Below are 24,678 nucleotides of genomic sequence, written 5' to 3' on the forward strand. Positions count from 1 at the left end.
GTGCATCAATAAGAAAACATGTCGGATAGAATAGATGTTTTGATGATTTTATTAGATTTTTTTCTAAATAAAAGGTTGCATTCAGTGTTATTTTAGTACCACTGAGAAGCTATTACAGTTTACTCATAAATATTTTTTATTTTAATGTTTTTGTGTTTTTGTCACTTTTATTTTTTTATATATTTAAAAAAATATTTTATATATATAGTTTTTATTCATGTTTTTATAAATTTAATTTGATTAAGTTTTTAGTTATTTCAAAAAGTTATAACTCAAAATAAAATAGAATATTGCTTTCACAAAAAGTTGACATTTTTATGTACATTATTTTATTTCCAGTAACTAAAAGTTTTTTTTTTTTTGTGGTTTGCATGAACAAAGTAACATAGTAATGTACTGTACAGTTACGAATACTAATGATTCAATTAACAGCACCATAATATGACTTACCAACTCAAAATACAATACTCTTGAACGCACCAATATTTTGATTCTGTGCACATACTGCATACTACTGTGCTTCAAAAGCATGCATTTGCAGTTGTCTAAATGTTGTTTCTTAATTGTGTGTTTGTGCTGAGAGTTTAGCGTGACTGGTTTTCACGAAGCTCCGCCTCTAGCACGTCACACTTCCCATCATGCCTCACTGTGGCTGTTGTTAAAGGATCTAGTAAATGGACATATAGATGTTTAAAGCATGTGAAGATCTCTAAATGAGAGACTGCACTCATGCCAGTCCGACCGTTCTCTCATCTTTCCTGCGAACAGTGTTAAACGTTTTATTATCTGGTGCCTGAGCACTTAAAAAGCTGTTATGTGTGACCCGAAACAAGGAGTTTATAGTGGAGAACGTCTATCTGATCTGGCCCTTAAACTGGGCTTTAAAACTTCCAGTTTAGACCAACCATGTGCTCTGTAATTCAGAAACAATAAAATCAAGAATACCAGTGACGTCCGGAGTTTGGATGGACGTTGGTCTGTATATCTGATCTATTTATTCTGAGTGTGAGAGCATTTAGATCCAGTTAAACTTCAGCACGTACACACTAAATTTGGGGATTGGTAAAAAAAAAATAATAATTTGGAAGAAGTCTCTTATGTTCATCAAAGCTGCATTTATGTGCTCAAAAATACAGTTAAAACAGTAATATTGTGAATTATTATTAAAATTTCACATAACTGTTTTCTATTGTAATATATTGTAAAATTTAATTTATTCCTGTGATGTAAAGCTGAATGTTCAGCATCATTACTCCAGTTTTTAGTGTCACATGATCTTCAGAAATCATTCTAATATACTGATTTGCTGCGCGTGAAACATTTCCGATGATTATTAATGTTGAAATCAGTTGTGCTGCTTCATATTTTTGTGAAAAGTGCATTTTTTCAGTATTAGAAAGTTTCCTAACATTATAGATGTTTTTATTGTTACTTTTTATCAGTATAATGCATTCTTGCTGAATAAAAGTATTAATTTTCTTCAAAAGAAAAAGAAAATCTTTTGAACAATATTGTAACTCCACTAAATGAGTACCGGTGCAAAAACTCCCATAGACTTACATTGCACATGCAAAGCCCACTTTTTTTCTTTTCTTTTTTTTTCCAGAGAATGAACACTGTGTGTGTTTAACGTGTAATTTCACAGCATACAAGTTATACTATGATCCCCTCTCACGCTCAAGTGAAAGCCTATTTGAGCATGTTTAGTACAAACACACACACAGGCCTATGTGCAAACACACACGTATCTGTGCACAGGTAAACTTTACATTCATATGCACATAATTCATCTGTTTCTTAGATCTAACTGCAGTATAAAATGTGGAAGTGTGCACTTTGGTGATAATGTTGGTTATTTTATTTCTAATTATGTCTCTGTCTCTTTCAGACACGCTTATTTTTGTCCATACTGGAACTCATACTGTTAAATGCTAGTTTGTGTTTCTTTGTCTACTAAGAAAAACATTAAATTGCTATGTGACAGACACACACACACACACACCCATAGAGCCAAGAAAACTCACAAACAATTGTTTTTCCTAGACCACACTGGATGTCTCCTACTTAGATGTTTCCAGAAATCGCACATGTGCCTCATCTGGTTTTAGATCTCAACATGTCTCAAATATAATCCATATATTATGGATTGTTTTAGGGCTTTTCTGGCTTATATACCTACAGTAGTATGATATAGTGAGAATATGAAGGAGGAGAAAAATATGTTTCCCAATAATATGTCTTAATAAGATGATATTTAAATGCTAGGTTTCATGATCAAATCTGTAATGCAATGCAATACAATAACGATTAAGAGATGAACAAATAAACATTCCTCAAAAGCCTTATGATCATATTTGAGACTCACATTTGAGCATGATTCTGTACTGTATCAGATATGATACAGTAGAGTTTAAAGGGTTAAATGACACAAAACCGAGAACAACACTTGTTTGCAATGCTTCTATAGTTATTTCTCCTCAGAAATGCTAGGAGAAACAAAGTTGGTTTGTAACTGACACATAATGAAAGAGCGACTTTGAGTAATAACATTTTCCCTGAGCACATTCTCCATCTAAAATATAAGGGGTCTTCTCTGAGTCGAATGCACATGCACATATGAATCTGTGAACACCCATCTGGGCCACGTTCAGATGCTGCACTCGCTCTGTTTATAACATAACAGTATGATTACGATAATCATAAGCCTCATTATGCTGTGATATCACATTACTGTGAGGTTTGCTGCTCAAAATATAGGACACTGTTTATACTTGCGTGTTCGCACTGACTTTATTCATAGAACTGAGATTGAGTACAACATTACATGTCTGCAGTGCATGTGTGTGTGTGTTGGTTATTCTAGTGCTGTTAAGACAGAGTAAATCATGTGTGTGCTATTCTGGTGGTGTTATGAGAGAGCAGGTTGGTGATTATTGCTGCACACGCAACCGCACTTTGGTTTTGAGCACCACACTTAGAAATGCCTATGGGTGTATGTTCATGTGTGTGTGTGTGTGTGTGTGTGTGTGTGTGAGATTGCAGCATGGGCACATCTATATGTGTATGTCTGTCAAGGTATAGCATGTGTGTTTTTGGAGTGAAAGTGTGTGTTATTGGGAAATTTGTGTTTCAGCACATGCTGTCTCTCTCTCTCTCTCTCTCAAACACTAGAAACCAATGTTAAAGGGTGGAGGCCCTGCTGTCTAATCTAGTGCTTTACCTTCTTTTGCTTTCACTTGTTTGTACCTTTTTTTTTAACCTTTTTATATTTCCTTTTTCATATTTTTTTCTTTTTCTCACTGTTTTCATTTTTATTAGTGGTGCTTGCTAAAGTAAACATAAATATTAATATTGCACATCTCAGGGTTCGTGCTATGAATGACATCTAAAGTATTTTTCGTCTGGTGAATTATGAATTTGGCCAGCAAGAAAACCACAGAGCAAATGTGTCAATTGCCATTTTGATATCAAGCCATTTGAATGGTTTGTGTAGATCTGATGATTGTTTTTTTAAATATTATTATTATAATGAGGATCATTTATAAATGTGTTGTCAACAAAAGAGAAAGTTTAAGGTTTCCCTGCAGTTTTACACCAGAATAAAAGCTCTGTGGTTTAATGTTTGACAGCAAGGCATACATTTTAGAAAGTGTACTATTGTTTTGTAAAATAAAATTGTTAATATTATCATTTTTTTCTTTAACTTTACAAAAGTGGTATTAATAATATATTTCTTAATTGATTTGTACATTTTTTTTATTAAAATAAAACTAAATAAAAAATATATTTTTAATTTAAATAATTTGTTTATAACTTCATAAAATATTTAAATTATAATTATTCTAATTTATTATAAAATAATTGTATTATTAAAATTATTATCATTATTATTATTAATGATACAAAATCTTGGCACAGTTTGAGACACCTTTGAGGACTCTTATGAAATTGTTTTTCTTCTCGGTAGAAACATGTGAGAAGCAGGATTACTTCAGCAAGAGTCTTTATTTTATCTCATTGCTGTCTTGAAGAAATCATTTATCTAACACAAACACTGTCAGTTAATGATCTTGACATTCATCTCCAACACTGATATCTACAAACTCTTTAAAGAGGCTTTTTGTAGTCCTTAGATTAATGAGATCATTCCAGCTCCATGTTCATTTTGGCACTTGTAGATTATGCTGTGTTTTAATCAAGTCATTTACCTGCTGCTACTGAACCACTGATTGATCTATTTGTGCTCAGTGCAAAGCATCTGCCAGACCAGTTCATGTAATTTATACCGCTATAATGTCGATGATCTGTGGTCGGCACTGAAACACAGAACAGCGGTTAAAACACCATACATATGTGCACAAATCCAACAGATAACTGACCAAAGCTGTGGTCAACATGGTGTTTCCAGCTGACACTTCTCAATTATTAACTTACTCATTAATGGTGTTTACTAAGGCAAGCTATTATTATTTTGCACAGACAAACACCATTCCTTCTCTCTCTTGATATATTTAGACCGCCTTTTTTTGTTGTTGCATATATTGAATTTTTACACTACATTTTTGTATGCATTGAAGATTTCAGAACACTTGAAATGGTCAAATTTATCATTGGTTGTTTGAATTTAGATGATTACGAAGCTTGAAGCCATTTGAGGCTGGTTTTTGCTGAGTATGGATCATTATTTGGTCATTTGTGGAAAAGACTTTCATTTGTTTGTTAGTTTATAATCAGAGGTGGGTGGAGTACCCAAAAACTGTACTCAAGTAAAAGTAAAATTACTTATATAAATATTTACTCAAGTAAAAGTAAAAGTACTAGTCTGAATAGTTACTTGAGTAAGAGTAAAAAAGTATCAGATAAAAAATCTACTCAAGTAGTTACTAGTTACTTTGGGTCATATATACTGAGCCTATTTTTATTTAGATATATAGATAAAATGTATGTAATGTATGTGTGTGTGTATAAATATATATATTTCATCAGCCTTTACTCCAGTCTTCAGTGTCACATAATCCTTCAGAAATCATTCCAATATGTTGATTTACTATCAATGATGTTCTTTTTATCTTTCTATTCATCAAATAATCCCAAACAAAATGTCACAGGTTCCAAAAAAATATTTCCAGCACTGGTAATAAATCAACATATTAGAATTATATTTTGAAGAATCATAACTCTGAAAACTGGAGTAAAAGCTGATGAAAATTCGGATTTGCACCACAAAATAAATTATATTTTAAAGTATGTATTATATATGTATAAATAACCTCTGACACGGAGAAGAGAGAAAACTCCTCACATCACGGCTAAGTTACCGAACATCTGAACATAACGAACCAAATGCACATTGACGGATCTTCCTCTGTCTGCATGCAGAAGTTTCTGCAAGCGTAAATATTGTGGAAATATCTTAATTAATTGTGTCTAGGCATGGGAGGTCGTCATGTGACACACAGCAGCCACAACAGCATATTGGCAAATTATTATTAAGCATTATTTTTTTTTCATTTTTATTAGAAACATTCCCAGACGCATGAACTATATAATGAAATATATCGATTCTCACATTTCATAGATTGTTAATAATGATAATATGCGATGGTCAAAGTAGCCTAATTATGTAATTTATTATAAAACCCTGTCTGTTTACTTAAGTAACAGATATAGGTGTCATGCCATAACATATTTTAATACGACTTACTTTATATTAAATATGAATTTAACATTGAAAGTTAATGTGATATAAAAACTGCTACTAATCTTTCATTGTTCAGAAAGAGAGCAAATAACATTTACATTATTAAAGATCATTTTCACTGACAGTCTAGATTTCAATCACTCTCAGAAACTCCCATTAAAATCACTGACACTGTTAACACTGTGAAATCAATATCTTAATTACAGATTCGTACACACATCTGCACGTTGTTGTTTCTGACGAGAAAACTTGCCAGAAAGAGGTATTCAGTCAGCGAGCGAGTGAAGGAAGCACCGGCATTTTAGCGATGACTCATCGGAACACCTCTGATTGGCCATTGCATTCATAAGCTCAACAGAATCGTGTGTGATTGGTTATAATGCACAGTGCTGTAAAACGCATCTATCTCTGGATCAGCGCCAGCCAGCGATCACAGATCTGAATTTAGCAGCTGATGATGAAATGACTCGCTGAACGTTCTCACGCTGGTGTGATTGTATTAAAATTAAGTAAATATTAATCGGCTATTTTTTTGTCTTTTGGAAGCTGCATTCAACTTGGTTCCCTTCTGTTATAAGTCACACGTACAACAATCTAATGTCACAGTGGTATCGTGTACTGTAATCGAATGTAGCCCAAGTTATTACCCGTTGAACAGCTCACGTGGTGTTCATCTAATAAGGATCTTCATCGCTAGCAAACAATAGCCTTTGCAGATTTGATTTCAATTCAGTGCAGTTCCATAGCCACGTATTCAACGCTGCTGATGTTAAACGTTACAACTCCGAGTAAACTGCTTCAGTCGCTCAGCGCACGCGGCAGGGAACTGAACGAATCATTCAAACTGATTCATGAACCAATTCACTCGTTTGCCAATTGGTTTGATCAAGCCTTTGAACAGAATTGACTCAAAAGAATGAATCATTCGCGAATGGGCATCGCTCATTGCCCAGAGAAAAGTGGACGTCGCGTTTGGAATAAACTGAAGCATTTTATAACATTTATTGCATTAAGATAAAGTAACGAGAGGAGCGTCGCCCACAGTAACGAAGTAAAAGTACAGATTTTTTCCAAAACATTTACTCAAGTAAGAGTAAAAGTACCCATCTTTAAATATACTCCCAAAAGTATTAGTTACCCAAATAAATTACTCAAGTAAATGTAACGAAGTAAATGTAACTCGTTACTACCCATCTCTGTTTATAATGAGTTATTTCATGTTTTTCTTTGCTTCAGATGCCGCTCTGCGTTTGGCTCAGGGCGTGGCATGGCAGATTTAGGGGCGTGTCCTGCATAATGATGGTGTGTGAGCTTGTGGAGCGTTTGATCTGGTCTGGCCGGGTTATTTGTGTAGTGTTGAGAGCATTTGGTTTGGACTGTAATTACAGCTTTGGGCCAGCATGAGCGTAATCAAAGCAGTCTGGGTGGTACACACTCTCTCACACACACAAGCTAGGCTGTAATTTTAGCACAATATTGAATATAACCCTGACTGAAACACAGGAGGACACTAAAGTGTAAAGCACACAATTGAGAGACTCCAAGAAAGTGTCCTGGACAATAGGGTGTATGTTTCTGCTTTCGAAGTGTGTGTAGCCTGAGGCACGGTGTGTAGATGAGCTAGAGGTTGATCTTATGCCCAGAATAAAATAACAGTTACTAGTCTACACCACTTTGCAGAATATTACAGTCAGTGGCAATATAAGGCAGGACACAAATCACTCTATGGAAGCTTGTTTCCACTACTAAGTAAAAAAAAAAAAAAGTCAGAGTTTCGAGTTATAAACAGATTTTTTTTCCCACAATTTCACAATTCTGACTTTTCCACAAACTCAGAATTCTGAGTTTAATTCTCACAATGCTGCTTTTCCCTAGACAGAGAATAAAATATAAAAAGGTAATTGTGACTTTTAATCTCTAAATATTTAACTTTTTTCTTTGATGAATAGAAAGTTCAAACGAACAGCACTTATTTGAAATCTTTTGTAACAGTATAAATGTCATTACTGTCACTTTTGATCAATTTAATTTGATCTTTGCTGAATAAATGCTCTCTGACCGGGAATAAAAACAAATCTTACTGACCCCAAATACTACTGTACACTTTACAGTATGAAGTAAGCATTATGGCAGTATTCCATTCATGTTTGAGCCTGGAAGAAGCCGTCCCGTGACCTTTGAACTGTGGTGATAGGTTCTGTGGGAAACGGCTCGTGTGAGATGATGGATTAGTTCATAAAGAGGATTAGCAGGACAAGTTAGCCACATTTGTGGACATGGTCTTAACATTCTCAGATATAAGAATAACAGTGTATCAGAGAATGATACACAGATGTTTGAATACAAAAGCAACACTTCTGCCACAGTAATGACAGATTGTTCAAAAACACAGAAAAACAGCCAAAACAGTTCATTCATGCTTCATGTCAGTAATGTAATCTGGTTTATACACATGCACACTGCACAGTCTCCTGCTTTTGATAAAACTGAGATTGAGGTTCGCTTGAATGGAATTTGTGGGATTTTATATTAATATACAACCAGCATATAATTAAAATAGAAATAGTTTCTAATAATATAAGTCTTTACTATCACTTCTTATCGATTGAACACATCCCTGCTGAATTAAAGTATTAGTTGCTATCAAAAAGAACAAAAAAAAGAAAGAAAGAAAGAAAGAAAGAAAGAAAGAAAAGCACTGACCCCAATCTTTTGAACAATACTGTATTATTACAAAACTTATTCTGTTTTAAATAAATGCTGTTTTATTTGAATGTTTTATTCATCAAAAATCCAGAAAAATTATCACAGGTTCAAAAAATAAATAAAATTAGAAAGGAAGCAGCACAACTGTTTGCAAAATTAAAAATAAATCAGCATAGTAATGATTTCTGAAGATCATGTAACACTGAAGACTGGAGTAATGATGCTGAAAATTCAGCTGCACATCACAGGAATAAATTATATTTAAAGTATATTACAACAGAAAATCATTATTTTAAAATGCAATAATATTTAACAATATTACTGTTTTTTCTGTAGTTTTGATCAGATACCTCAAAAATATTTATAGCCTCAATATGAGCATAGGTATCTTAGGAGCTTAAGAATCTTACATGTGTGTGTGTGTGTAGCGTATATATATATATATATATATATATATATATACTATCAGTACGTTTTGATGAAATATTACAAATACAAACTTGCACTAATGAATCATCTGCAGCAGGCCCAGGATTGTGTAAACCAGGTTAATTTTAATTTCATGTTGATTTAACTGTGTTTTGCTTAGGTGTCTTATGTTGCTATATGTTATATGCTCTGCTAATCCCAGGCGCACCGATTTCATGTGTTTGGATTAATGTGAACCACGTGGAGCTTCAATCTTACTGTAACTCTACATATATCCCTCATTTTAAAGCTGGTCGTATCCCGGTGTGTGGCCTCATCCCTGCCTGCTTAGTGTGTTTTCATGATCTATTAGTGACATACACAGCCAAACAACTGATGCTGACTTCGAGTCATCAAAGAATATCAAGTGATTGATGGAGGGGAAAACACACTCTTGCTGATGGGCAGCAGAGAGTGTGTTGTACAGGAGAAATACGCTTGCGTTTACAGGGCGGGACGTGTGCTGGTCTGGATGTGGGTGTGTGGCCCATATTTAGATCAGAATCTGTATCTTTACAGTGACTTATGTAAGCTCTAAATTCACGCTGCTAAATATCCAATGGCAAATTGTCAGGTTTAAGTGGTGGTTACGCATCCAAAATGCACATAATTAGAGGAAATGCTTTGCGTGGTAAGTTTTAGACTTGTTTTTCCTCTGAACAAGCCATACAGAAACTCAGAATGCTTAATAATGTTTGCTGTTTTTCTTCATGGTTAAATTATTTAGCACAGAGCACATTTCAGAGCTCTGCAGGTAGCAATCAGGACTTTAGACTTGTTTTGAAGGTTTTTCACAAGGTTAAGTAAGTTCAGTTCTCTTCGTTTGAGTTTAGCACCTTTTTTAACCCTAGGTTAAAGCCCTGCTCTAGAAGTGAGCGTTGCTGTCAGAAAAGGTGTAGAATCTGAAACAATGTGAAGCAACTTAGCAGCAGATATCCAATCTCTTTAGAAGAGCGATGAATCAGCCCAAAAAGTAATTAGGTTCAATTTGAAGAAATAATACTATATTAGTAGATGTGGAAACAGAAGTTGCTTCATTTACATGCTGTACTTGTCCAACTATTTTTTTTAATGTTTTTTAAAATAGTGAAGACCAGGATAGTTGTCACTTTTTTATTCCAGTGAATATTTTTCAGTTGAGTTTATTTTTGAAAGTCAGGTTATAGATGCAATAGCTGAATATTTCCACTGTGTTGCAAAAATTATCAATTTGTGAAAATACTTTTTTTTTTTCAATTGTAGCTCTATAGAAGAAGATATTCAGCTTAACTGGGTTCAGTGTTGCAAAGCAGCTCTACAGAAGACAACGATCATCACTATTCACTTCCAGCTTTTCTCAGTTTAGTCAAATCAATCATATTTTCTGTATACTAATTGTCTATTAAACTGGGTGTAAACACACTATTAAGTATTTTGTAGTGGAAGACCACCCACTGAATAGGGCATGATAGATAGATAGATAGATAGATAGATAGATAGATAGATAGATAGATAGATAGATAGATAGATAGATAGATAGATAGATAGATAGATAGATAGATAGATAGATAGATAGATAGATAGATAGATAGATGTCCCCATCCTTCCAGTTAATTTATTGCATTATTTTACATTGCACCAGTATTTTACATTTCTTCATTGTATGTGTGTAGGATGAACGTCTAAACTTGTAAAAATTAATGTGGAAATCCAGAACATGCTTCTGAGTGGAAAGGGTTAAAAATATGTATTGTAATTGACTGACATATGCAAATAGATAAAGTTTAATAAAATAAACATTTAAAAATTGTTTTGCTTGTTTGTGTCTTTTCAAAACCAATAAAGCAATTCTGGAATGCCAAACATTAACAGTTTGAAACCTAGATCAAGACAGTCCAGAGTTAATCCTGTCTTAAAATTGACCCTGGGTTAACATATTGAAGTATGAAAAGCCCATTGGTAGCCTAACCTTGGCAGGGGCTGAGGTGCCCCGGTGTGCCCTCCCACAAGGGGCGTTATGTACGGAGGCCGTGAAACTCGACACCCGGCGCTCGCCACAGCTGCTCTCCAAACTGCTATTTAAAAAAGGAAAAAGGATGAAACTTCCACTGCTGGCTCGTCAAACCCCCCAAGCACCAAACATCCAGGAGCCGCTGTAGCTGTTGCCAACCTGGCATAAATGCCTACAGCACCCGGGCAGGACCGGACAGAATCGCCCGCGGATTATTCCCGTCGCTCCACGGAAGGGATTTATGGTGGTGTCGCGCAGCAGACCGGTGGGAGATCGCGCTTATTCCGCACAACGGTTTATCCGATGCATGAGACGACGGCTCGCGCTCTTGGGCAGCGACGCGGTCACGCAGATTAACGGATCAGGATTTTGACTGCCGGGACAAATGAATACAAATGAATTTAGCGACCCGAAGGAGAGTCCGCAGAACCTCTCGTCTGGTGGCAAAGTAAGTTTCAGTTTTACCTCATATCAGGTACCACAGTCGCGCAGGTGGGCAACCTCCGTTCCCCGGTGACACCGGGCACAAAGAGCGCTTGGTGGCTGGATGTTTGCGCAGGGCGCGCTGGTTTGTGTGTGTTTGTTGGTGCCGGGTGAATGGGCGCTTGTTCGCGCGCGCAGCTCTACCTGTGTAGCTTGGCCAGCGTTCAGAACTGAACAGAAACAGATCTTTAACTGAAAGGGTCCAGGTGTAGCCTACCAGCAGAGATGCGCTCGAGCCAGCTCTTTACCATCATTACGCGCAGGCAGCATAGGTTTCTGGAGAGGTCCAAGAACTCCAAGGTCAGTTTACATATAAACCTTATGCGCACAGACATGGAGCAAATGGTCTTGACTGTGAATCAGTTCTTTGGGTTCATTTATTTATTTATTTGTCAACAGGGATGGCAATGGTCCCCACTCTTATGAACGATTCCGGTTCCTTTATGGTTCCATTTCATTTTAATGCATTTGAGAAATAAATTTAATTATATATTTAATAAAATTATTTCAGATTTATAATAGCCTACAGGTCTCGCTTTTTAATGACTTTTTCATTTGAGTGTTGGCATGCATTCCAATATTTATTTTTACTAGCTTTATATTGAATTAACCAACCTGTTGACATTTAATTTATTAATTAATTTTAAAATATCAGTTATTTAAATATAATTTGCATGTGTTTGTTTATCTACATGCTGTCTTTAGCCTTTTAACAATCGGTCCTTGTTCAACAGTGATTTGCGATTCATTTTAAGTAATTGCAGTGACCGCTTCTATAGGCTATAGATTCAAGTGTTTTTGATTCACTTAAAAGAACCGACTCGCATGGTTCGTTGAATCGGACTACACTGGTCGCGCTGCTGATTCAGTACCGGTGTAGCGGCAGAGTGCAACAACCGTTAATACCGTGAACATCATTCGGTTCCGGTGTTCTTTTAGGCACTTGAGACACGCGCTCTAGGTTCTTGGCTGTTGAGTAGGCTATTCGAGGTGCGCTCGTGGAAACATGGAATTCTTGGACGGTTTTTTTGGACGCCTCTGTTCATATAGCCTCAGTTTTCGTGTTTCTCTCTCTGTGTGTGTGTGCGTGTGTGTGTGTGTGTGTGTGTATTTGCCACTGACCATCACCATGCAAACCGCACAGAATTCCGTTCCTCAAACCCACAACCCACAGTGGATGCATCTCGAATGAATGAATTAATTAAATTATAAAAAAAAAAAATGTAATGAATGTTATGAAATGTAAACAGGGGGGGCGGAGGCAGGGTTGTCCCCATGTCCCATGCGACAGTGTATTATAGAACATCCCCCAGTGGTTAATAATATCATAAACTAAGATTCATGGAAAGTCCCTGAAACCTTTTAGCCTTCATATTAACTGTGCCTGCACTTAAAAGAGTTTTAAGTGAGCTTTCTCTGACTTTGTTCTTTGCATGTTTGTTCATGTCAGTTTTTTTTAAACATCTACCCAAATTCATTGCACGATTCTGATGCAGGAAAGCTAGACAATATCTCTTAAGATGGATGAATAAAAAACGAAAGTAGGACCATGAGTCACTCTTGGACATGAAGCGCTTGAACAGCTTCCAGGAAACTTGAATGTGAAACAGAATTGTAGTGTGGGGATGCTATTCATTTATACACATCATATCATATTCATTTTCCATAAAACCTAATTATATTAAGTGTATTAAATGTGTATTAAATACATTATATTAAATGTACCATCCTTCCGCTAAAAGATCTAGTCCCTTAGGTGTAAACTGAAGTGCGCAGTGATACACAGTAGCTGTTGAACAGGTGTTTCGTGTCATAGCTTTGTCGTGTATTTTAGCATTGCTGAAATTAACCGATCAGCTATCCGTTTCATAGTTATTTGTATGTGTGTGATGCATCATGTGCGGTCTTGTCTGCACTCTCTACCGCTGTTCGTTTGTTTTTGACGGCCCTTATCTGTCCTGTGAGCGGCCTGTAGCCGGATCCCTTGCGCTTCCGCCTTTGACCGCCAGGGTGTGCCCTACATTGCGCCAACTCACGCCCTGACAGGGATATAATCATTTAGGAGCATCTATGTGAGAGATATGTACTTGTCTACTTCATAATATACTTAAATACTCCAAGATTTTAACACAAACTTGTATTTTGGCCCTAAGTATTTGAGTGAAATGGAGAGAGAGGGTATTGTAGAGCAGGGGTCAGGTTCTGCCTCATCAACGTCCATTCTACTGTGTGCCGAACAGAAGGAATTTTCCACTCCTCTATTACTGAAGTAAGAGAAAGAAAGAGAAGGGTTGTTGTATGCAAGTGTAACAGGTCGAATATGTATTTCCACTTGCTAAAGTTATTTTCATGTATGGCCCTTTAATTGCACTCTCCGCCCAGATCTGGTAGAATTATGAACTGGTTCCGGTAGAGTCATTTAGACTCGCGCCAGTCGAGAGTAAGAATGGCCGCGAATGCACGAGGGTGATTGCTGAAACTGATCACCGCTGTTGTATATTCACTGTCAACAGAATAAACATCTTAAAGTGCGATTTGCTGTCCATCTGATCTCAACACAACGCAGAGACAACACTGTTACAATGGTGCCGTGACCGTGACTCTGGAAACAGCGTGGTGGGTCGTCTGGTCGGAGATTTCCGGAGGAGTTCGTGCCGTGGGTGACGAGAGTTTTCGCGCCGGAGCTGTTTGCTGCAATACCGTTTTTGTCCACAAGGTGGAGTGAAGGAACACGTTTCACTGCAGAGAGGAACAAAGTTCTGGTATTGTGGTATCCATTTGAAGGCAACATTCGCTTATTTGACAATACTAGCCGTTGAAGATTAACCTTTGAAGAATATATATATATAAAAAAAAAAAAAAAAAAAAAATTACGTATATATTTTTTTTGTTTTGTTTTTTGACTGGGTTATTGAAAAGTACTATTGGGGAGACTGAAAATCAACAAATTCATTGTGACTGAACTTTGAACTCTGAACATCAGCAAATTCATTTTGACTGAACTTTGGACTCTGAATTTTATGAAAGTGCTTTTCTGAAATTTTGAAATAATACAATTACATATTTATGTTAAAAAAAGGGTAGAATTATTTTTTTTCTCTTCCTTTTGTTTGAGTAATATATATATATATATTTTTTTTTTGTTGTTGTTGTTCATCAGTGCTACTGTCAATATAGGATATGGATTCAGACAACAGTTTTGGAAGGGGTAGAGGTCTATTCATGTTTACTCCTATGCCGTCAGTTGGGAGAGGCAGACTTGATTATACTCCTGTTACAGCTACTCCAATGTCTGCCTTAGAGGCTGTGCAAGATGTAAATGTCAATTCAAGTCCTCCACCCCCCCAGTTCAGTGAAGGTGGACTGAAACAACCCAGCTTGAGAGGGGATGAGTCGATGGAATTAATAGTGGGGATGGTAGAGCGAATGGGACGCTCTATTGGGGAGAGCATTGCTTCCTGTTTAGAGTCTAAAGTCTGCAGTTCAAGTAGTGCAGACTCATCTGTTTTGAGCAGAGTTCTAAAATCTGAAATCAAGGAACCTGTTTGTTTTAGGGGTGATCGAGCTGAGCCGTACACTGTACATGAGTGGGAAGCCATAGTGCTGTCATATTTGCGCAAGATAGGGACGCCTATCGAAGAACAAGCTGATGAAGTCCTAAGTAGGCTTTTGGGGCGGGCTCGTGAAGTTGTGAGGGTGGGCTTGCGTAGTAACCCTTCAATTGATTTGTGCAAAGGCCCGAGTCCTATTTTTGATTTGTTGAAACAACATTTCAGTGACACAGCTTTTTCTAGCATGCCATTAGCTGATTTTTATGGCACACTTCCACACGCTGGTGAGGATCCCTTTGACTATTGGCTGAGGCTGAATAGGGCCATGGATATGGCTGAGGACTGTTTAAAGAGACAGGACAAGAAGATTGACAATCTATCCAATGAGCTCACAGTAATGTTTATCAGACATTGTCCTGACCCTGAGCTTTCCCTTATATTCAAATGCAGGCCTTTGGAACAATGGACGGCGGCTGATGTTCATGCACGTTTGGAGGAGTATGGAAGAGAGAGACGATGTGGCTCTGTTTCTAGAGCGTCCCCGGCCATTTCTCTTTTGAAACAGGAAGTTGCTGTCCAGCCTCCTGAAACAAAGGTTAGCAAAGCTGCTAAACCTGAGGCTGTTTTATGTCAAACTCAGCCTACAGAACCTGTTGAACCAATGGAGCGAATTTTAGCAATGTTGGAACGTGTCTTAGAGCATGGGCAATCAAGTCGTCAGGCTGGCACAGAGCGGCATGCGTTTAAGTCACAGAGAATCAGAGTGAGGCCTACTCTACCATGTGAGGTGTGCGGAGATGTTGGCCACACCACCCATTTTCACTGCAGAGCAAATCATCTGTGTTTTCTTTGTTACAAATCAGGTCATGCACGTGCAGAGTGTCCTAAAGCCAAAGCCTTCACTGCTAGTGTGATGCCTGAGACAGATGCTGTTCCACATACGGGAAACGACTAGGCCTGCATGTGGAGGGGGTGAGTGCAAGGCCTAATGATGACCCCCGATCATTGTTGGATTACGATCAGGAATCTGTATATAAAAGTGTTTGCGAAGAGTGTAGTTCTCAATGTACAGTTGTCTTTCAAAATACTCAGAAACTTCAGCCATATGAAGATCTCTTCTACACTTCAGTGATTATTGGTGGAAAGGTAGAGGCAAGAGCAATGCTTGACACTGGATCAATGGCTTGCACCATGAGCTCCAAGATCTTACCTCAATTGCTGAGTACTGGTGTGTTGTCAAACCTTTCACTTGCCCCGACAGATGTTGTTTTGGTTGGATGTGGAGGCACCAGAACTAACCCTTTAGGAGTGTGCGAGCTGGATATGAATGTTTACGGCTGTCATGTCACTGTTCCAACTTTGGTAGTCAAAGGCCAGGGTGATGATCTTATCCTAGGCAGTAATCTCTTGAAACATTTGATTCTTCAGCTGAGAGGTTCTTCAGAGTTTTTAATAAGTGCGTCTGAACGTGAGTGTGATATCAATGAGCAAAGCAAGTTACTTGATTTACTAGCCAATGTGGAGAAGTGGAGAAATGGTCCTGTCCCTGACCTATTGGGAACGGTAAAGATCAAAAAGGCAGTATCACTTGAACCCATGACTGAAAACCTAGTTTGGGCCAAACTGCAAAGCACTCATGACATCTCAGCTGGCAGTGCTGTCATTTTGGAGCCCAGTAGAGTTAAATCAAGGCCAAGGACAGTGCTGGTCGGGAAAACCGTAGCGTTGATGCGTGAAGATGGATGGGTTCCGCTTAAAGTGATAAACCCTTCAGAGAGAGCAGTGACTTTGAAAAGGAATTCTACACTTGCTGATGCTTTTCCTTGCATGGCTTTGCAGGATTTTGACTGTTCTAAGTTTTCTGATGGTTCCTCATTTGATTTAGAGCAAAAAGTTCAGAGAACAGCTGATGTTTTAACCGACAGACAGGATGAGATGAGTGTAACCGATGCTCTAAGTTTACCAGTCAAATTGGGACCTAACAACTCCTGTTCTGCTGATGACACGGCAGTCTTACACGACTTGGGTTTAACTGACTTGGATGTGGAGTCGTGTGAAGTGTCTGCAGCCTGCAAAACAAAACTGGTGCAGCTTGTCTCTCAGTATCATTCTATCTTTTCCAGACACAAGTTGGACTGTGGAAAAGCAACAGGCTTTGTTCATCGTATCCGCCTGAGTGACGACAAGCCCTTTCGGTTGCCGTATCGACGCCTTGCTCCAAATCAATATGACAAACTTCGGCAAGCTTTGAATGAGATGGAAGAACGTGAGATCATACGAAAATCTAGTAGCGAATTTGCATCACCTCTTGTTCTAGTCTGGAAAAAGTCAGGAGATTTGAGAATATGCACAGACTTTCGTTGGATTAATGCTCGCACAATCAAAGACGCGCATCCCCTTCCCCATCAAGCAGATGCTCTTGCCGCTTTGGGAGGAAATACCTATTTTTCAACCATGGACCTCACATCTGGCTACTATAATGTAGAAGTTCATGAAGATGACCGGAAATACACAGCATTTACATCACCTTTTGGGTTATACGAATATAATCGTTTACCACAGGGACTGTGTAATAGTCCGGCCACTTTCATGCGGATGATGTTGACTATATTCGGGGATCAGAATTTCAACAGTCTATTGTGTTATCTGGATGACGTCCTGGTATTTGCACCCACCGAAGAGCTGGCGCTGGAGCGCTTGGAAATGGTGTTTAAGCGTCTCAAGACTCACAATCTCAAGCTTGCTCCGAAGAAATGTCACCTTTTGCGGAGTTCGGTCAAATTTTTGGGTCACATCATCAGTGCGGATGGTATTGCTACCGATCCAGAAAAAGTCACAGCCATTGCTTCTGTCACTGAGGATGATCTCATGGTTGAGGGTACCAATGTCCCCTGCCAGCAGAAAATACGGTCTTTTCTGGGTATGGTAGTGTTTTACCAGCAGTTTATTGAAGACTGTTCAGCCATTGCTAAACCATTGTTCAGTCTTACAGCTGGAAGAACGGTTCCTCGTGGAAAATGGAAGCGTCGAATGTGTCAAAGAGAGTTGTCTGCTTCGGATTGGACTGAGGAATGCAGTCGAGCGTTTCACAAATTAAGGCAGGCTTTGCTTGATCAAGTCTTATTGGCTCATCCAAATTTCAATGAAACCTTCCTACTCTCAGTAGATGCTTCTAGTAATGGGCTTGGTGCCGTATTGTCACAGGTTCCTAGCAATGGGACAACAGCCAGGCCGATTGCTTTTGCGAGCAAGTCGCTTACCTATGCTCAGTCGAGATATCCTGCACATAGGTTAGAATTTTATGCCATGAAATGGGCGATTTGTGACAAATTCCATCACTGGCTCAGGGGTCAGAAATTTACTGTCTGGACAGACAACAACCCTTTAACGTACATTCTGTCCAAAGCAAAATTGGATGCTTGTGAACACAGATGGGTTGCTAAACTAGCACCATACCAGTTTGATATTAAGTACATTCCTGGTCCAAAAAACGTAGTTGCTGACGCCCTGAGTCGAGAGCCCTTTGTGCACCCTAGTGTACTCCATCGGCTGACAAGAGTCCCTTATGATAAATTGCTGGCAGAAGCTGCAGCTGTGCGCACAGGCTGTGTCCAAGATGTCTTCCGTTGGTCTACTCACCCCCTTGACAGTTCCTCTGATACTGAAGGAGTGGCCATTGCCTGTCATACAGCTAAAGTTTCCTTACCTGGAACAATGTCAAAGCAGGAAGTGGAAGCTGTTCTGCACTCATGCAGGCATAATGATAACTCCAAGTCACATGCCTTGTTGCTGCCTCACCTTCCACAAGCGATAATGCCGTCAGAATCGCCGGACATTGATGTGCTGTCCCATGATTATCTAATGAAGATACAACAGGATGATAATGTTGTAAAAAGAGTGATTTGCTTTGTTGAGAGAGGACGGAGGCCAAATAGGAGGGAACGAATGAACGAGCCGAAGGCTGTCTTGAGGTTTATGAAACACTGGGGAAACCTGCTGATGAAGAATGGTGTGTTGCATAGGGTTTCAAAGAATAGTTTCACCAAGAAAAAAACTTACCTGTATGTCGTGCCTGAAGCAGTGAAAACCATGGTGTTGAAAGGCATTCACGATCAAGCAGGACACCAAGGTCAGCAGCGGACTCTGTATCTTGCTCGGCAAAGGTTCTTTTGGCTTGGCCTAGAGAAGGATGTGAAGGAGTATGTGAAGTGCTGTCGTCGATGTGTGATCAGCAAGACACCAGAACCGGAGGGTCGTGCACCGTTGGAGAACATCATTACAACAGAGCCCCTTGAACTCGTCTGCATAGACTTTTGGTCAGCGGAGGACTCTGCCAACCGGTCCCTGGATGTTCTTGTTGTTACAGATCACTTCACAAAGATGGCTAATGCCTTCTTGTGTCCTAATCAGTCTGCAAAAGCAGTGGCGCATCAACTGTGGCATAACTACTTCTGTGTTTATGGCTTCCCAGGCCGTGTCCATTCTGATAGAGGAGCCAACTTTGAGAGTGCTCTGATCGCTGAGTTGTTGAATGTCGCTGGAGTCCAAAAATCGAGGACAACTCCATATCACCCAATGGGGAATGGAGCTTGCGAGAGGATGAACAGGACGCTGGGCAATATGATACGTGCTCTGCCTGCGAAGACCAAGCACAAATGGCCGCAAGTACTAAAATCTTTGACTTTTGCGTATAATTGCACCATCCACGAAACCACGGGGTATGCTCCTTTCCTTTTGATGTTTGGGAGGATTCCACGCCTGCCCATTGACCTGGTGTTTGGAACTGTTCTAGACGATCCTGATGTTGGAAACTATGACAATTACGTCCAGGCTCTTCGGAGAGATATGAAGGAGGCAATGTGTGTTGCACAGACATCTGCCAAGAAACAGCTTAAGAGACATGCTGACTTGTACAATAGGAGAGTCAAGGGGGACCAATTAATGTTGGTGATAGAGTTTTGCTTGCCAACAAGGGAGCACGTGGAAAGCGGAAGCTTGCTGACCTTTGGGAGAATACTGTGTACACTGTTGTTGGTCTTAATGCAGACAGTCATACCTACAGGATTCAGCACAGTGGTACTGGTGTTGTGAAGACTGTACATCGTAACCTTCTGATGCCAGTTAACTTTCTTCCACTTCCTGATGATGACTTGGAAGGTGAGCCATCCGAAAGCCACCTGAGTGGCTCAGAGAGTGTCGATTCTGTGGTTGCTGATGTGTCTGAGGATGCTACCAATTACAGAACACGAGAGTGGGTATCACAGCTACCTTCTGATGATGCAGACTTGGATAATGTGGAGGAAGCTACAGATGTTTTTGAACCAACACAGGCTGTGGATGCCACTCAGGCTAATGAATTAGACCATAATGTGATTGCAGTGATGTCTCACTGCTGAGCAACTTGTGTGTCCAAATGTAGAAATTGTCATTGTTTAGCTAACATGTAACGGGCATGTTTATCTAAGAGTGTCTAGGGGATTGGCCACCCCTCTTTCCACTTGAATTCCTGTAGGGAATAGTGTTTACACTGAACTGAACTGACAATTTCACGAAATTTTGAACACTTTCTGTGTTTTTTTTTTTTTTTCTCTTCTCTATTATTAATGTATATGGTTCTTGAGGTTCTGTACCTGATGTAATTTTGGTTATTATTTTGCTATTCTGTGTAGAAGCAAGTGGAATTCAGCAGGGGGGAGTGTAACAGGTCGAATATGTATTTCCACTTGCTAAAGTTATTTTCATGTATGGCCCTTTAATTGCACTCTCCGCCCAGATCTGGTAGAATTATGAACTGGTTCCGGTAGAGTCATTTAGACTCGCGCCAGTCGAGAGTAAGAATGGCCGCGAATGCACGAGGGTGATTGCTGAAACTGATCACCGCTGTTGTATATTCACTGTCAACAGAATAAACATCTTAAAGTGCGATTTGCTGTCCATCTGATCTCAACACAACGCAGAGACAACACTGTTACACAAGGATGGGGCTTTTTAGTCGTCTGTGTGCATAGTGTGTGTTAGTGTGTGTGAGTTTACACATTTGTGTGTACATGTGGTTGCTACCATTGAGAAAATTCCACTCACTAAATAACCGTGTAGGCCTGGAAGAGGGAAACCTGAGAGCTTAATGTACTATTGACACCACAAATACACTTTTACTTTAATTGCATTGACTAATAATCTTATATAATAATCTTATGTAAACTAATTATAATGAGTATTTATTTCATTTGATTGTTTTTCAAATTGTAATGGAAGTTTTGTCTGAATTTACTCACTTCTACGGTCAAGTTTGAATGGGAGTTTGTTCCCGGCATGGAATAAATGAGTGAAAAAGGTAATTGCAACTTTTTATCTCACAATTTTCTACTTTTCCTCAAAATTGCACAATATAAACTGACAGTTTAAACTTTTTTATTTCCAAATTGGATGAAAAAAGGTCAGAATTTTAATATAAATTCAGAATTGTGAGAATTAAGTCCCACAGACATACACTAGTCTTCTTCTCTTCAAAATCTGCTTTGGTTATTGCATAATAACTTTAGCATCAACTGAGGCATGTAAATCTGTCAGCTCAATTTAACGTTTTCTCATGCAGATTTTCCTACAAAATTAAAATTTGAACTGATTTTTAAAATGATTTTCAGTTTAGTTATTGTAATATACAAATACTCACTTGCACAGTGTTTATGTGCCTCAAGAGATTCTTGACGCATACATGAGTCATTTTCTGCATGTTCAGCTGTGAAACACACACACACACACACACTGTTTCTCACTCGTCTGTTTGCGGTGGCTTACTAACTGTGAGGTAAGACTGGCCGGTGTTTCTCCTGTTCTGATTGGCTGAGAAACTCTGCGGCGAGACGCTTCACTTCCTGACTCAGGACCGTGTGTGTAAGTGATAGATAAAAGAGTGTGTGTTTTGTGGTCAGCAGGTAATCTTTAAAGCAGCTCACACAAACATGTCCGCAGACACGGTGGGGGTTTAGAGCTCCGTTTATCCTGCCAAATCCTTCCCTAGCGAGTCAATTCCTCTTCCATGTGTCTGTGAAATCAGAGCATGCGCGTAATTTGCACGGGGGTCATGACCCCCCCAAAAATCAGATCCAGCTAATATAACCCCCCCCCCCCCCAATATCATCACATCATTCAGATTAAAATAGATATGAAATATTCAGAATGAATACCTTTGTTCATTTTCTTTATTAATTTCATTTGCCAGCAAGAAAGATAGTATCATATTTTAAATAATCTGTAATGTAGCCTACCCCCCGCCCACCGCACCGATTTGGTATTTCCAAAGTCTCTGGTATTACCCAACCCGCTTTCTCTAACAAGTTTGTTCACTATTTTGCGCAGTCGATGGGATGAATGGTTGGAGAAAGCTGACGGAAAGATGAAAAGGACACTGAAAGGCAGCCAGATAACGATGTTTCATTGTTTGTCGACACCAGACAAAAAAAAGAAAGAAGAAGAAAAAAAAAATCCTGACCAAACGGAGGTACCCCTAAATTAGCTGTTTAACGTTAGTTAGCTCAGCTTTTCTCAAAGTGTGGAGAATAGAGACATGCCAAACAGGTTTTGTGCCCATCTTTTTAATTCCTTTATTTATTGACCATACACTCAAAACAAAGACACATTTAAATGTAAGCCTTGACGTTACTTAACCTCTTCACACGTAAGTTTAAAAGTATTTCAAGGCGACCGTTATTGATCGTAGTATCGCTTTATGGTTCCCATGGAGACGCGCCATTCATTGCTTGTCACACCGCAGCCACAATAGCGCTGAATGACTGATGATCTGGTTTTATTTCCTTTTTTATTCAAAATTTCACAAATGTGTTAGCTATAGCAGGATATATCTGATATTCCGATTGTCAAATATGTGCAAGTGGATATGTTTTGTTGTTCAAACACCTTTATAACGATCGCATTAGTTGAGCTGTATGCTATCTTATTAAAATACCTAAAAAAAATACGTACATTATTAGGAATTTACCACCTCTGGTTCAATTTGAGAGTATTTTTATTTTAGTTTGTTTGTTTTTTTGTTGTTTTTTTTTGCATGGATTTTGCAAAGTGTCAAAATGAATCAAAGCACAGTTAACGTTAGTCCAAACTTGTATTGATGTTATCAGAGGCTAAATGCAAACACAATTATTATTTTTTAATCTACTTTTGAGTCTTATTTCATGCAAAGTGATAATATAATTGCACTTTCATTTTCTTTATTTGAAAGTTTTTAATGCTGTTATTTGATGTTAAGTTTTTAAAATGTGATGTTAATAAAATACATTTTAACAGTTAAACTTAAAGCCTTGTTTATTAACATTTTGTTGGGGTGATTGGGGACAGGTGGGGCTCGAAACCCTTTCCTACCTCTGAAGTGGGGAATGGCAGAAAAGTTTGAGAAACACTGAGTTAGCTGATGATTTGTTTTGTTGACAGGAGTTGGCTGGCTAGATGTTCGTTTGCCAGTGTCCTGTGAGGTAAAGCCAGAGGGTGCCACGGACTGTGTAGAACCAATGTCCCTGAATTGTAACTTAAGTTGCTGTTTGCTCCAATACAGTCACCCGTTTTGGGGGGGATTGCATAATTAAATTATGCAAATTAGCATGTTACCTTTTACACAAGAAAATTATACAATAAATTGATTAATTAATAAATACGCCGCGAGTCTAACCCCCCCCAATGGTAGACCCAAAGTAACGCCCTTGAATCAGAGGTTAGGGTTCAAAGTTCATCAAGGTCAGTCTGGCAAAAAAAAACTACATCAGAAGTTCCTTTGTGGTATTGTCACACATAAAGTCTAACAGTTTGGACTCTAGTGTAAGTGGTGTTTGCTACGGTAAGCTGATATTGAGGGTTTTTATATTGGTCATTATTAGATATTTGTGTAGAAATTTTATAGATTACCTATCATCTGAGGCTCACGTATAGTTAATCTTTAACTGTAACTGTAAAATGTATTCTTCAGCAAATCTCAAAATAATTTTTTTTTTTTTCGTACTGAATACTACCAGCCATAAGTTTGGAATAATACATTTTTTTAAAAGTCTCTTCTGCTCACCAAGGCTGCATTTATTTGATCAAATATACAGTAAAATCAGTAATATTGTGAACTATTTCTGATCAGTTGACCTCTCAATCTAGTGCATATTTACTGTCATGGGCTATGTTCCATTCAGCTTAAACACTCCCAAGAAACTCCAGGACACAGTTGATTCATTTCCATGAAGTTTACTGGGAATTTTGTGAAAAGACGTTGCCTTAGCAAAAAGGAAAAAGGAAAAGCAATCGACTCAGAACGACTGATAGAGCTCACACATTCCTGTAGCTGATTACCGCATGGCAATTTTACTTCCTATTTCCCCACATGCACTAGTACTAAGTTACTATGGTTACAAGATAAACAAACCACACTGAACTGCTGAAACAAACACATTTTCAAGCGGCATGACACTCCCCGCTTGGGGTCTTTAAAGAGCCCACATTAATTAACAGAATCAGTCTTTGGAGAGAGAAGCAGAACCACTTCTTTAATGGGCCGAGAAAAAGCCTTTCTGGTTCCATCCTTGACGACTTCCACTTGAACCTTCCGGACCAGTCCATCTTCTCCTGGAAAGGTTTTTGTGATGATGCCCGTAGGCCATTGATTTCTCTTTGCCTGATTGTCTTTCAAGAGAACTATGTCTCCTTCCTGGAGGTTCTGCCTTTTTCCTTGCCATTTGTGCCGAAGCTGCAATGTTTTGAGGTATTCATGTTTCCACCTGTTCCAA

The 24,678-nt window shown here is 38.6% G+C and overlaps 2 protein-coding genes across 2 annotated transcripts in view; one reads left to right on the forward strand and one right to left on the reverse strand.

The window, feature by feature from the left end:
• Nucleotides 1-19,329, reverse strand: part of haus1 (HAUS augmin-like complex, subunit 1) — a 138,298-nt gene extending 118,969 nt beyond the window's left edge. The window contains exon 1 of the mRNA XM_059542326.1: nt 19,326-19,329. The gene's annotated coding sequence lies outside the window, so the exon portion shown is untranslated. The remainder of the gene's footprint in view (nt 1-19,325) is intronic.
• Nucleotides 11,154-24,678, forward strand: part of LOC132130576 (collagen alpha-1(XXVII) chain A-like) — a 73,366-nt gene continuing 59,841 nt past the window's right edge. The window contains exon 1 of the mRNA XM_059542321.1: nt 11,154-11,313. Coding sequence (XP_059398304.1) covers nt 11,261-11,313 — 53 coding nt within the window. The 5' untranslated portion in view covers nt 11,154-11,260. The remainder of the gene's footprint in view (nt 11,314-24,678) is intronic.

Source organism: Carassius carassius, chromosome 47 (genome assembly GCF_963082965.1).
Source record: "Carassius carassius chromosome 47, fCarCar2.1, whole genome shotgun sequence".
NCBI lineage: Eukaryota > Metazoa > Chordata > Actinopteri > Cypriniformes > Cyprinidae > Carassius > Carassius carassius.